General features: G+C 46.5%; 1 protein-coding gene across 5 annotated transcripts in view; it reads right to left on the bottom strand.

Annotated features, from left to right (window-relative positions):
• The window catches only part of GRAMD2A (GRAM domain containing 2A), a 439,501-nt gene that overhangs the window by 104,137 nt on the left and 322,463 nt on the right, over window positions 1–12,901 (bottom strand). For all 5 annotated transcript variants that reach the window (XM_069624655.1, XM_069624656.1, XM_069624653.1 and 2 more), the window contains one exon: window positions 5,358–5,415. In XM_069624655.1, coding sequence (XP_069480756.1) covers window positions 5,358–5,415 — 58 coding nt within the window. The remainder of the gene's footprint in view (window positions 1–5,357; window positions 5,416–12,901) is intronic.

Raw genomic sequence — 12,901 nt, 5'->3', positions numbered from 1 at the left:
ATGCATCTATGTGTGATTGTGAGAGTCTTGAATTGAATTCGCTCTTTAACTGGGAGCCAATAGGCATTTTGTCTTGCTAGGGAGATGTGTTCTCTCTTTGGTATATTGAGGGCTGCTCTCAGGGCATTGTTTTGTGCAATTGGGAGTCTGTTAATGTTTTTGGCCGAGGTACCTAGCAGGAGGACGTTGCAGTAGTCTAGTTTCGCGCCTATAGTCGCTCTGGCGATGTTGAGGCAGTTTGTGGTGGACAGGTGGGGCTTTACTGCGTTGATTATCTTGGTTGTAAGGGCTGGTGAGGAGGAGATGTAGCTGACATGTCTGTCCATGGACAGGGTGGAGTCTAGGTATACCCCCAGAGTTTTTACAGCTGGGGATACGGAGATTACTGAGTTCTCGATGAGGAAAGTACTGTATTTCTTGTCTAGCTTGTTGAGGGTTTCTTTATGGCCTACTAGTAGGATCTCTGTCTTGTCTCCGTTGAGACAGAGGCCATTGGCTGCCATCCATGCCTGGATGATGGCATAAGTATTTTGTAGGGTTTTCAGGTCTTGCTCATAGTCACCAGTTAGTGGGAGAAGGATTTGAGTGTCGTCGGCATAGTTGGTGAACGTTATGCCGAATTCTTCTAAGTCGTTGAATAGTGGGAGTGTGAATAGGTTGTAGAGAGTCGGGGAGGTGCAAGACCCTTGTGGAACTCCACAGTTGATTGGCGAGGGGGTGGCTGACGCTTGGTCTGAGTAAACTCTCATAGCTCTGCCTTCCAGGAAGGATGAGATCCAAGCTGTGGCATTGGATGAGAAGTGGGCCGTGTTGGTGAGATGTGTACTTAGTGTTTTGTGGTCGACTAAGTCGAACGCGGCTGACACGTCAAGGGGTAGGAGGATGGCGCATTTGCCTTTATCCATGTTTTTTAGGAGTTGGTTCTTAAGGTCGAGTAGTGCTGACTCTGTGCCATGGCGTGGGCGGAAACCAGACTGTCTCTTACCTAGGATGTTGTGTGATTCAAGGTAAACTTGTATCTGTAGGTATGCGGCCTTATCGAGGATTTTCAGCAGGAATGGCACTGTTGTGATGGGTCTGTAGTTGTTGGGTGAGTCCGGGTCTAGCGTAGGTTTTTTTAGTAGTGGGCGAACCCAAGCTTCTTTGAGGGAAGAGGGTACTGTGCCGGTGGAGAAAGAGGCATTAATGAAGGTAGCAATGAAGTGGGCTAGGGGTTCAGAGCAGTCTTTGATTATGTTTGCTGGGCAGATGTCCCCTTTGCAGAGTGAAGGTTTGATTTGTTTCATGATGCGTAGGACCTCAAAGGTAGATACATTTCTGAAAGTGAAAGGTGGTGGAAAATTGTTGTTGTGTTTGTTTTGGGGGGAGTGCTTGGGGCTGGGGGCAGTCTGTGTTTTGTGTGGAGACTTTGGTAGATTGTCGAGGTTGGCTTTGATTTTCTTTTGGAGTAAGTCAATTTTGTCTAGCATAGCTTTTTGGATGTCATTACACCAGTTCTCATCTTTGATTGTTTGGTGTTTGGAGGCTGGCGGTGTGACTAGTTCATTGAAAATCACGAATAATTCTTTTGAATGTGATTGGGCATTGTCGATTCTAGTGTTGTATGCGTCAGCTTTGGCTTTGGCTATGGAATTTTTGTATTGCTTGGTAATAGTTGAGTATGAGTCGCGTAGGAGGGTGGAGGGGTGTGATTGCCATTTTTTGAGTGCTTGTCTTTTGAGTGTCTTTAGGTCACGTAGTTCTTGGTTGAACCATGAGTTAGCGTGGAAGAGTTTTTTTGCTTTTTTTGTTTCTAGTGGGGCAATGGTGTCAATGATCTCTTTAATGGTGGTGTCGTAGAGTGCTACTAGTTCTTTGGGGTCGTTGGAGGTGGGTGATGCTAGTACTGAGACTTCTAAGAGTGGGCACATCCTTTCTTTAGAGAGTAGCTTTTTAGATCTGGCTAGAGCAGCTGGCATAGGAAGGATTTGACTAATGGCTGTCTTCGTTGGGATGTAAAAATGGATAAGGTGGTGATCGGTCCATGGTTGTGGTGTGTTAGAACTGATGTCTACCCTGCAGTTATGGTTGACTAGCCAGTCTAGTATGCGGCCTTTGGTGTGAGTGGCCGAGTCGACTCTCTGGATGAATTGTAGGTCTAGAAGGGCTTTCGCAAGGGTTTTGCTGTGTTTGTCTTTTGTGTCATTAAAGCCGAGGTTCAGGTCTCCCAAGAGTAAGGCTTTAGTGTTGGGTTTGAGATTGTTCCCTAGTAGGTGTAGGATGTCGGCTTGGAAGTTCAGGAGTGGGCCTGGGAGTCGGTAGATAATGTGCATTGTAATGGTGTCATTAGGGGAGAGGGAGATTTTTACTGATAGGGCATCGAAGTCGTTCTCGGGTGAGATAGATTTGGTTTGTCTAGCCTTTAGTGTTTCTTTGATTATTAGTGCCACTCCTCCGCCTTTGTGTTTTGGTCTATCTTGCCGGAGGATGGTGTATCCAGGGGGGAGGGCCTGGCATATGGCGGGACCAGAGGCTTCATGTAACCAAGTTTCTGTAATGGCTAGGGCGTCTAGCTCGAGGTCAGAGATTAGGTTGTGTATTTCTGTGGCGTGCGCTTGTAGGGATCTGGCGTTGATGAGGGCTAGCTGAATTGGGGGGGTTGTCTGTGCTTGGCTTGGCAAGGTTGTGATTGTGTTTGGTGGTGATGGTGTGGAGATTGTTGGAAGGGTGTTGGGGTGAGGTGGGATAAGAGATAGAGGGTTTGGTGTGTGGTTGCGGTGTGAGTTTGTGGTGGTTATTAGTGTGAGCTGTGGTGGTGCGGGCTCCTAATCTGGCGTTTCTTGTGTGCACTGGTATCGTGTGGGCTGTGCTTCTAGCTGTGGGTATGGGGTTTGGGATAGTGTTAGTGGATGGGTACTGGTGGCTAAGACGCTCTAGTGTGCGTAGAGCAGGTAGGAACGGAGTAGGGCGGATGGAGTCCGAGCATGGGAGCTTAGCAGGGTGGGTGGGGGCCATGTTGGGCATAGTGGGTGTAGCCTAGGGCAGAGTCGACTTTAGGCTAAGAATGTGGGATGCTGCAGATGTGACTCTAAACTCAGGACATAGAAATATGCAGATTCAACTTTGGGCTCAAGACATAAAAATATGCAGATTCAGCTTTGGGCTCAAGACATAAAAATATGCAGATTCAGCTTTGGGCTCAAGACATAAAAGTATGTAGGTGCGACTTTAAGCTCAAGACATAAAAGTATGCAGATTCAACTTTGGGCTCAAGACATAAAAGTATGCAGATTCAACTTTGGGCTCAAGACATAAAAATATGCAGATTCAGCTTTGGGCTCAAGACATAAAAGTATGCAGATTCAACTTTGGGCTCAGGACATAAGAATATGCACTTTAGACTTCACGCTAGGTGTACATGCACAGTCGTGAGGCATGGGAGGGCAATGCGCGTGGGTGGTGGGGAGTGTGCGCAAGAATGAGATGCCTGGCTAAAATATGGTAGGCTCTCAGTTGGATGAGCAGTTATAGATGTAGGGTGAGGGCATGGTGTAGAGTAGGAGGTACGACGGGGGGAAGTAACAGAGGACAATGCAAGTGTTCAGTAGGCAACATTGTAATAGACATTGCATAGTATGCTTACTGATGGCCCAGAACGGCGGGCAAGTCTTTGCTTGGCATGGGTCTCATTCCATGTTTGGTTCGGATACGGCGGTGTGAGTGTCCTTGTGGTGCACCAGGTCTGTGCTGCTCAGCGTTCCGTGGGGTAGTGGGAGATCTCCCCGAGGGTAGTAGTGACGGGCAGGGGTTTGCGCCTTGCGGCTTGTGCGGCGAGACAGGCAGAGACAGGCTCCAGCCTTGTCGTGGCGGGCCTTGAGGTGGGCGGGCCGGCTCTCGCCTTCCGGTGCTGCTGGCCGGGGGAAATGGGCAATTGGAGCCAATCCGAGGCGCTCCGCACACGGGTCAGCTGGCGAGGTTGCTTAGCAACCGAAGACGCCAGATGGCGCAGCGGCCATTTTAGGAGGCGCTCGCACGCTTGCTGCTTCAATAAACAATACGGGGCTTTTTTATGAAAAATGGATGATGAGCTGCTTGGCCCTCAGAGGGGGAGACAGAGGCAGGGCAAGGCAGGGGGTGCAGTTGCACGGCCCTGGTACCTTCGTCGTCGTCGAGGCGATGTGCACCTTAGCTCCAATGGGAGCGGATGATGAGGGGCAGGGCTCCAGCCCTCCCTGTGTCATCGCTGAGAGTGGGGGGAGTGCAGGCAGAGACAGGCCCCAGCCTTGTCGTGGCGGGCCTTGAGGTGGCCTTGAGGTGAGATATTTTGCTTTCAGTGGTTCTGGGTGTAGTCTAACCCTATGATACTTTGGATTCAGTGTTTCTAGGTCTAGAGGTCAGTCTAACCCTAGGATATTTTGGATTCAGTGGCTCTGGGTGTAGAGGTCAGTCTCACCCTAGGATATTTTGGATTTAGTGGTTCTGGGTGTGGAGGTCAGTCTAACCATAGGATATTTTGGATTCAGTGGTTCTGGGTGAAGAGGGCAGTCTCACCCTAGGATATTTTGGATTCAGTGGTTCTGGGCGTAGAGGTCAGTCTCACCCTAGGATATTTTGGATTCAGTGGCTCTGGGTGTAGAGGTCAGTCTCGCCCTAGGATATTTTGGATTCAGTGGCTCTGGGTGTAGAGGTCAGTCTAACCCTAGGATATTTTGGATTCAGTGGTTCTGGGTGTAGAGGGCCGTCTCACCCTAGGATATTTTGGATTCAGTGGTTCTGGGTGTAGAGGTCAGTCTCACCCTAGGATATTTTGGATTCAGTGGCTCTGGGTGTAGAGGTCAGTCTCGCCCTAGGGTATTTTGGATTCAGTGGCTTTGGGTGTAGAGGTCAGTCTAACCCTATGATATTTTGGATTCAGTAGTTCTGGGTGTAGAGGTCAGCCTTAGGCTAGAAGGCTCAGGATTTATCATTCTGGGTGCAGAGGTCAATCTTAGGCTGGCTTTCTCTGCTCTGTTCTTATTGTTCCTTGGCCATTCTTAGAATAGAAAGGTGTGACCTTGGTTTACAGTTCTGGGTTTAGAGGTCAGCCTTAAGCTTTATAGCTCTCTTCTTCTTTCATTGGCAGAATTTGGTTTTGAGCCCACAAGATCCACCCATTACTTAGCAATATGAGTTATGAACACTGAAGTTCAGCATTGACTGTGCAGGAAAAAGAGGCAAATTACACGAGAGCCCTTCTCACCCAATGACATACAGCAGGACAGACGGACTAGTTGGAATACACATAACCCTGCAGAATGAAGGAAGATATCTATACCTGTGAAGCGCTTACGCCCCACACCAGGGAAGAAAGGAACAGGGCTCCTGGAAGTCATACTCACCAGATCAAAGTGTTCCCGCTCCCTGTCTTCATCCTTCGGGCTCTCGTTTGTAATGAAGCTGCAACAAAGAGGCAAAAGCAGAGCTTCTGTGAACTTATTTGGAGAGGAAGTTGTTGGATGTTTTTTGTAACTCAAAATACTTCCATGCTTAAATGTTTCGGTGATAAAAAGTGAGAAATACATATTTGGATAGGTATACAAGTAAAATTCTCCTAGCTTCTGTTTGTGAAGTCCGAGAACAAACCAGAAGGGAAAGTAGACATGGGATTGCTAAAAGTCCTCCTCTACACAATGGGAGTGGAGGGATAGGGTCAAGAAATGCACCTGTGGGTGGTTTGGTATCGGGGGCTGGGCCAAACCTATATCTGCCCTATCCGCCATTTTGAATCACACCTTGAGGTGGCCTGCACTGGTTCTCCAGGTCCTGTTTTTACTAGTGTATGAATGGTAGGATGGAAAAGCCTCCGGTGTGTGTAAAGAACTTCGTACAGTGGAGACACCCCTGCCAGTGTGGGGAAATGGTTCGTTTGTATCAGCGGCATTCCTTCTTGCAACCGATGATCAATACAGAAATCCTGTGGTTTTCTGTGATGTCACTTCAATGTTCGGAAGGCTGCAAGCCGGCAAAAATGCATCTGTGTGCCATCTGTGCTCATCACATAGGTGTTGAACTTCACAGTGGGACCGTACCGGAGAGTGAAACAAACCGGCAAATGTATCTAAACTTTTGTGGTTAGCGCTGGGAAGCTGTGATGTATTTTCCTTAAAGGGACATACAACATTTCCCATGTGAATCTCCTCTTTCTAGCTAGTGGGATAGAATAGTTTTCCTGAAGTTCCCATACTATTGTTGAGAAGGTCCTTAAGTGGTTGGTGACAGACCCTCTGCCCATGGTGTTCATTCGTTGTCGGTGGTTGGAATCCTGTGGCTTCCCCCTTCCTTAGTATGATGGCCTACTTGGGGTTGCCTGGGGACCTCAGCATAGGTCCTCCGGTTACAGCATCCGCTAGTTCAGGCCAGCCCCAAATACCTTTGACCATCCCACTGTCGTTCCTCAAGGTCCTTTGCCACACTGGAACAAGAGTAGTCCTGATGAAGAAGCAGGCAAAGAAGTGGGTGAGGGGAAGCGGTTGTTAGTAGAAGTGGACACAACACCTTCCTGGTGGCACAGGAAAATGAACAGTGGAATGGTGTGGCTTTTGCCACTTGTAGCTGTTCCGTCTCTGAGCAGCACACACACACTCACTATTCGACATAGGACACACAAGTGAGTGTTCTGAGTACTGTGTTATTCTACCATGCTGTAATCATAGACACATTCTGGCTTAAAACATTTCTAAGAGTTAATTCCATTCGAATGCCTTTACATCAAAGAGATGCTGAACATGTTGCAATGTGAGAGCAATGAAATGATTGCTTATTGGTTTGCTTTTATGCCCAATCAAAGAGGACAAACTGCTCACGGTAACAGTTGGTGGAGGGATGTGTTGACTTGAAATGTTTAAACCAATCTAAAGTGACAGAATACTTGCCCCTTTCTAGGTGTGAATGGGTCCATTGCCCTTTCACTTGTTGCCATTGGCAGTGGATGGGAGAGAGTACCCCAAAAGAAGCCCTAGCAGAGAGCCCTGCAGACCCTAACAGCAGCACCCAGCCACTTTCTTCTCATCAACCTCTTCCCTCTTTCTTTGAATTCCTGGATGTGTTATGGATGTGTTATTTTCTCTTGCATATATTTTTGCATTATCGCCTTCCCCCGCCCTCTCTTTTTCCTACCCCCTTTTTGAGGAGCTGTTCTTTTCTCTGTTTTGACTGCACTTGACTTTTACTTTACTGGTATTTCTCGCTTATTTCATACCCCCACCAATCATTACCCTTCCTGAACTCTCCCAACCTTTCTGATTCAATTAGACGATTTCGTTTCTTTTTTCCCTTTTCTTGTGCCAGGAACTCGACTGCTCCCTACACCGGCTCCGATTACAGTGGATGGTAGGGAAGGGTACAAGCCATTCTAGACATGCACATCTGTCGGGGACAGCGTCATTATTTAGTGGACTGGAGGGGATACGGCCCAGAGGATCGGACATGCGAAACCACCTCGAACATCCATGCACTCTGCCTTTTGCGCTCTTTTCATGCTTCTCGTCGATGTACAGGCGGTAGTGGGGGTCCTTTGCCGGGGGGGGGGGTTACTGTCATTGTTCCCCCTACCTGCAGTGGTTCACTCCGGCATCGTATCCCAATGCGGGGGTGGCGCATCCCATGCCGCTTAGCGCACCAGACATTATACTGTGTTTCCTGACTTTAACTTCTGCATTCTGGTTAAAAAAAAGTTGTGGTTTTTTTCTTCTTTTTTTGCTCCTGGTTTGTCTGGAACTATCAATTGCCTGGATTCCTCCTCTGCTTTTGCTTTTGGATTGCCCTTTTGGATACCCTTGTCTTCTGAATACTTTGGAACTGTGTTTGCCGGGATTTCAACCTTCTTTTTATCTGTTGGACTGCTTATGGATTTTTTCTGAACTGTTTTGATCTCCTGATCTATTGGATTGTTTTCCTTGATTCCTGGAATGAGTTTCCTTTAGTTTCATCCTCGTTCCGTCCAGGTCATGTCCCTGCGTTTTCTCCTGTGGAACTTTTCACCCGCTGGCATCTGCATCGGGCGGGCATCTCTAAACTAGGGACTTGCAATTCTGGGCACGGATACAGGTGGGTGTATTGGCTATTCTTCCTTTGGAATCAGGTAGAACTACAAGGGGCAGGGGCAAGCTCTTGCAAACTCAGAGTTCTCAACAGTGGATTTGATCTGTATTTCCCTGTTATCTTCCTCCCCTGTAGTTCCTGCTGTATTCCTGCCTAGTTGCCTGAGCCCATTGCCTTGCAATTATCCTCCTACCATTCGCAGGCTGTGTTCTCAGGAGGAAAGTCTCCCCTAAATGGGCACTGCTGTCCTTTGCTATTCCAGCAGGGACTGGGGTGCATGCCGAGGTCTCTCTCGGACCGTGACATTTGCAGTCTGCAACCTGTGGAAGGAACGCTGTCTTGTTAACCAGCCAAAGGGCCCACTGACTTAACCTGCTGCTGGGTGGGCAATTCCAATTGAACGGCTGCTTGTCTTGATTGTGTTGGTCCTAATTTACTGATGAACACGGCAGTCTTCTTAACCACACTTAACTTTGCCAGATCCATCCTCTGTTTACGGTATGCAGTGATAAAATCGCGGCAAAATAGGCGTGGTTTGACCATCAAAGGTGTACCCATCACACCATTTAAGGGGAGCAGGGGTTGCGGGGGTGTCCCCCACTTCCCTTAAATGGTATAAACGGTACGGGGGTTGCAGGGGTGTCCCCCGCATCCTTTACATGGATTGTGGCGGCAACACCACAGCCTTTTTGCCGCAATATTTTGTGTCCACGGCCATTTTTGCCGCGATTTTAACACATGGAACCCTGTTTACTTAGCTTGCACTAGGTTTAGGCTTGTAGTGGCCGTGGGTGAGGGGTGGAAGCCGGAGATATCAGTTTTACAAATGTTCACGCGCACAATACTAGCAGTTACTAGCATTATCGATGCCAGATAGCACAGTACAAGAAATCACGTGTGAGTTAATAGGATTAGCAAAACCCTACATTCTTATCCGGCAGTAGGCTAGGCTCCTTCCCAGAATGCTTTGCCACCAGACAGCTGCTCTGCAGCGTTGAGACTCTACTCCCAAAACGTAAGGGGCTCCCACAAAAGGTGGGCTCCACTCAGTCCACATGCCCAGTCCTCGCTGCCCACCAAAGAAGGCAACATGGCTGCGCGGTGCCCACTGGCCCACTTATTTATATCACTGTGCTAGAACAAACAACTATGAAACGTCAATGAGGGTGCCATGGGCAGCGACAACTGGCACACACACCGCAACTGCCGCAATGTCCATGTGCAAGTGAGAGAGCAGGCTGGTTTGGAACGTAATGGCACATTAAGCACCATGCATTGCGCAGCAGAGGCATGGCAGAACATGCAAGGTGTTGCGCTTCGTGCACTTCTGAATGGGATGTTCTGCCCATCCGTAGCAGAGAGAAATGTTATTGCAATAAAGATGGGGTGGCGCTGGTCACAGATAAACAGAGTGGAGTGAAAACCAAGGGCAAGGCAAATAAAGGGTTCCATGAAATAATGTCCCTGCAAAAATGTCTCCTGACAAGAAAATCGCCGTTTTTTGTGGAGACATTGTTACATTGTATAGTAATTAATAAAGAGATAGAAAACCAAACACAAATGAACAATTATAGGTATCAGAACTGGGAAAACAAAAACCTTCTCTAAATGATGTACCGGTACTGTTATCTTTGAAAAAAATAAAGTACTACCAAATTATTCAAAAATATATAATTTATTTCAAAAACAGAAAGGAACCCTAAAAGTGTCCACAATAATAAAACTTGTCAAATACAATTGTATTACTCGATTTTCATAAATGCCAAAAGGAATCAGTAGTCCTCTACGGCCGGAACATTAACATGAAAAGTACTTACTCGTTTCATGTTAATGTTCGGCGAGTTGTTACCGAAAATGCATGTATCACAGCATCAGATGTAATTAGAGTGTTTATTGGTCATACCTTGGTTAGATGGCGTTGGTATACCTGGCCTTAGAGGACTACTGATTCCTTTTGGCATCGAGGTAGTTGCAGTGGTCCAACGGAGTATTTATACACGTTATTGAGAGCTGACTAGTACCCTGTTTGGAGATTTTTCAGCTTATGTACTACGTCCGTTGGTGGATGTCTTTTGGACCCCTACTGCACAATATTGGAAGAATTTTAAATGCAAAGAAGTGTTTTCCCCTGAAGAAAGTTCAGCCATATAAAGGCACAAAGAACTGAAACATGCTACATGTCGGGAAGATATATGTTTTATGTGACACATTTGTTCTGTGATGTTGTGATCTGCTGCTAATTTTTGTGTCAATGTATTTGTAAAAAGGTGTGATTCTTTTATGAAAATCGAGTAATACAATTGTATTTGACAAGTTTTATTATTGTGGATGCTTTTAGGGTTCCTTTCTGTTTTTGAAATAGATTATATATTTTTGAATAATTTGGTTGTACTTTATGTATTTTTTTCAAAGATAAAAGTACCAGTACATCATTTAGAGAAGGTTTTTGTTTTCCCAGCTCTGATACCTATAATTGTTCATTTGTGTTTGGTTTTCTATCTCTTTATTAATTACTATACAGCTACATATCCCCTGATAGTAGAGATAGCGGAAATGGGGGTTATCTGTTGATACCTATTTGAATTTCTGACATTGTTACATTGAACATGGGGGATACCCCTGCAATCACCAAATTATAATTTCTTTTTTTTTTTTTTACAAGGGGGCATCCCTACAACCCGTCCCCATACATACTGTCACCATATATAGTCGCCAATGGCTTTTCCCTGCAACAATATATACGGGGACATTATTCCCTGATACCAAATAAAGCTGGTTACATAGTTCAACGATTTAAATAAACTATTACTAGGGAGAGCTGTGTGTGATTTGCAGATCGCAGGTTCGATTCCCGACAAACTCCTTTCACCTTTCCAAGTTCTTTGAAATAAGTAACAATTATGATTGCGTGTTAATGATTGTTTTATATATATATATACATGTTCTTTGTACGGCACTTTGGAGAACATATCTACATAAACAGATAAGTATTCTGAGACCGGGCACAAGGACAGCAAGAGATGCAACGGCCAGTGGAAGGGAGCAGCTGGTCAGTGTTTATACACAGAGAGACTGAAGGGTTCGGGCCACTTACTGCTGCTCTTTATATTGTAAATTGGTACTGTGTGTGGGTGTAGAACAACCCTTTCCCTGCTGCAACACCTATACACAACAAGATATGTTCAAAACAAAAATCAAAGTCGCCTTCTACGTTGCCTTCCTTGTGTGCAAAAGTACCTCTTCATTAACGCATTTGCTGTCCTTGATCAACTATGAATTCTTCTTTTATGATTGGTCATTTATAATGCGCTTAATACCCAGAGGTTTCAAAGCACCGACCCGAGGATCGAACCCGTGTTGCTTTGCGTCGTCTTGCTTGCCCCTGAGCTATCCTCTCGAGATGTGTGATGATTGAGAAATGCGTGGGAATCCTTTCGATCCAACCAAAACATGTTTCATACTCATTTGAAGCTTTTTCAAGGCTCACATCTGCAGCTGCTCATTTGCCACACTTTCATTTTTTTCTTATATTTAACATACTGTGTTTGTGATTCTTAATGGTTCTGACGACGACACGTTCAAAAGTCATGGATTATAAAGCCTTAACCGAAGGCCACACGTGTAATAACTCGGGTCAATGAGAAGAAAACTATGGAACCAGAACATCTCATAGTGATAGTTGCAAGCTTGGGAATAAAGCATTAAGATTCATATACACAGTATGCTACATATAAGACAAAAATAACAGTGGTAGAGTGGGAAGTGAGTGCGTACAGATGCGAGCCTTGAAAAAGCACTAAGTGGGCGTGAAACCAGGGGAGTTGCTAGCTCTGGAAAAGACCCGGGGCTAAGCTGCTGTCGGAACTGTTGGGACTGGGGGCTAGCTAGTCTTTTGGCTGTAGCTCCAGAGATTCTATCCGGGGCTACAACCAAAGGATCAGGGGCTACAGCCCCCTTAGCCCCCACCTAGCAACGCCCCTGCGTGAAACACGTGTGTTGGCTGGAGCAAGAGGATTCTTGCACATCTCTCAATTGTCAGAATAAAAGATGTGTTCAAGCTTAATCAAAGACTGCAATTGTGCTATAGAAATGTAACTTTTGCGCACAAGCTAGGCAAAGCAGTAGGCAGTTTTGATTCTTGTTTTGAACATGCCTTGTTGTGGTTAGGTGTTGTAACAGGGGAAATGTTGTGTTCCTGGCAGTTCTCTTTTACTCGTCCCATGCAATATGTCAATGCCCTCAGGGCCGGTCTTTGCGTCAGGCAGCTCAGGCGGCTGCCTGACTCCAGTCAGCCTCTAGGGGACACCGCACAAGCAGTCCGCGGTGCTAGTCCTGCATTTGTTATAGCTCGCCTTGAGCCGGTGCTCCTGCAAAGCCAGGCCTGGCCGCACGCACAAGCCAGCCACATTCATCATTTTTTATAATGTTACGTATTGCTAGCCTAGTAGCACACTGCAGCCTCGGCCCTCAGGCAGGGCAGCAATTGGAAAATTAGCAACCTTTGTTGCTTTATTTCACTTTCCCCGGGTGGCGCTGGCGCCAGCCAGGCCAGGCCCCTGGGCGCACGTGCCCTCCTCCAGGATATGCGCGCGCACACAGTGCACTGACAGTGACACAGGATTGATTGGGGCAGGCGTTGCCCCAATAAAATAAAATAAAATTACACCGATCTTGATCTATGGGGCAGAGAACATGTTTGGCTGTGACCACAAGATATGGTCTAGGTGTGAAGGTTTCTTCTGGAAAAAAGTTCTCCAAATACCACAAAGTACACCGACTGCGTGTGTTCTATACGAAGTAGGAATATCCACTCTGAACACAAGGATTACATGGAACAAGCTAT

The sequence above is a fragment of the Ambystoma mexicanum genome, chromosome 11 (genome assembly GCF_040938575.1).
Source record: "Ambystoma mexicanum isolate Mex_15411 chromosome 11, UKY_AmexF1_1, whole genome shotgun sequence".
Taxonomy (NCBI): Eukaryota; Metazoa; Chordata; class Amphibia; order Caudata; family Ambystomatidae; genus Ambystoma; species Ambystoma mexicanum.
Note: the sequence above shows the minus strand (reverse complement) of the source record. Positions and strands in the feature narration are given on the sequence as shown.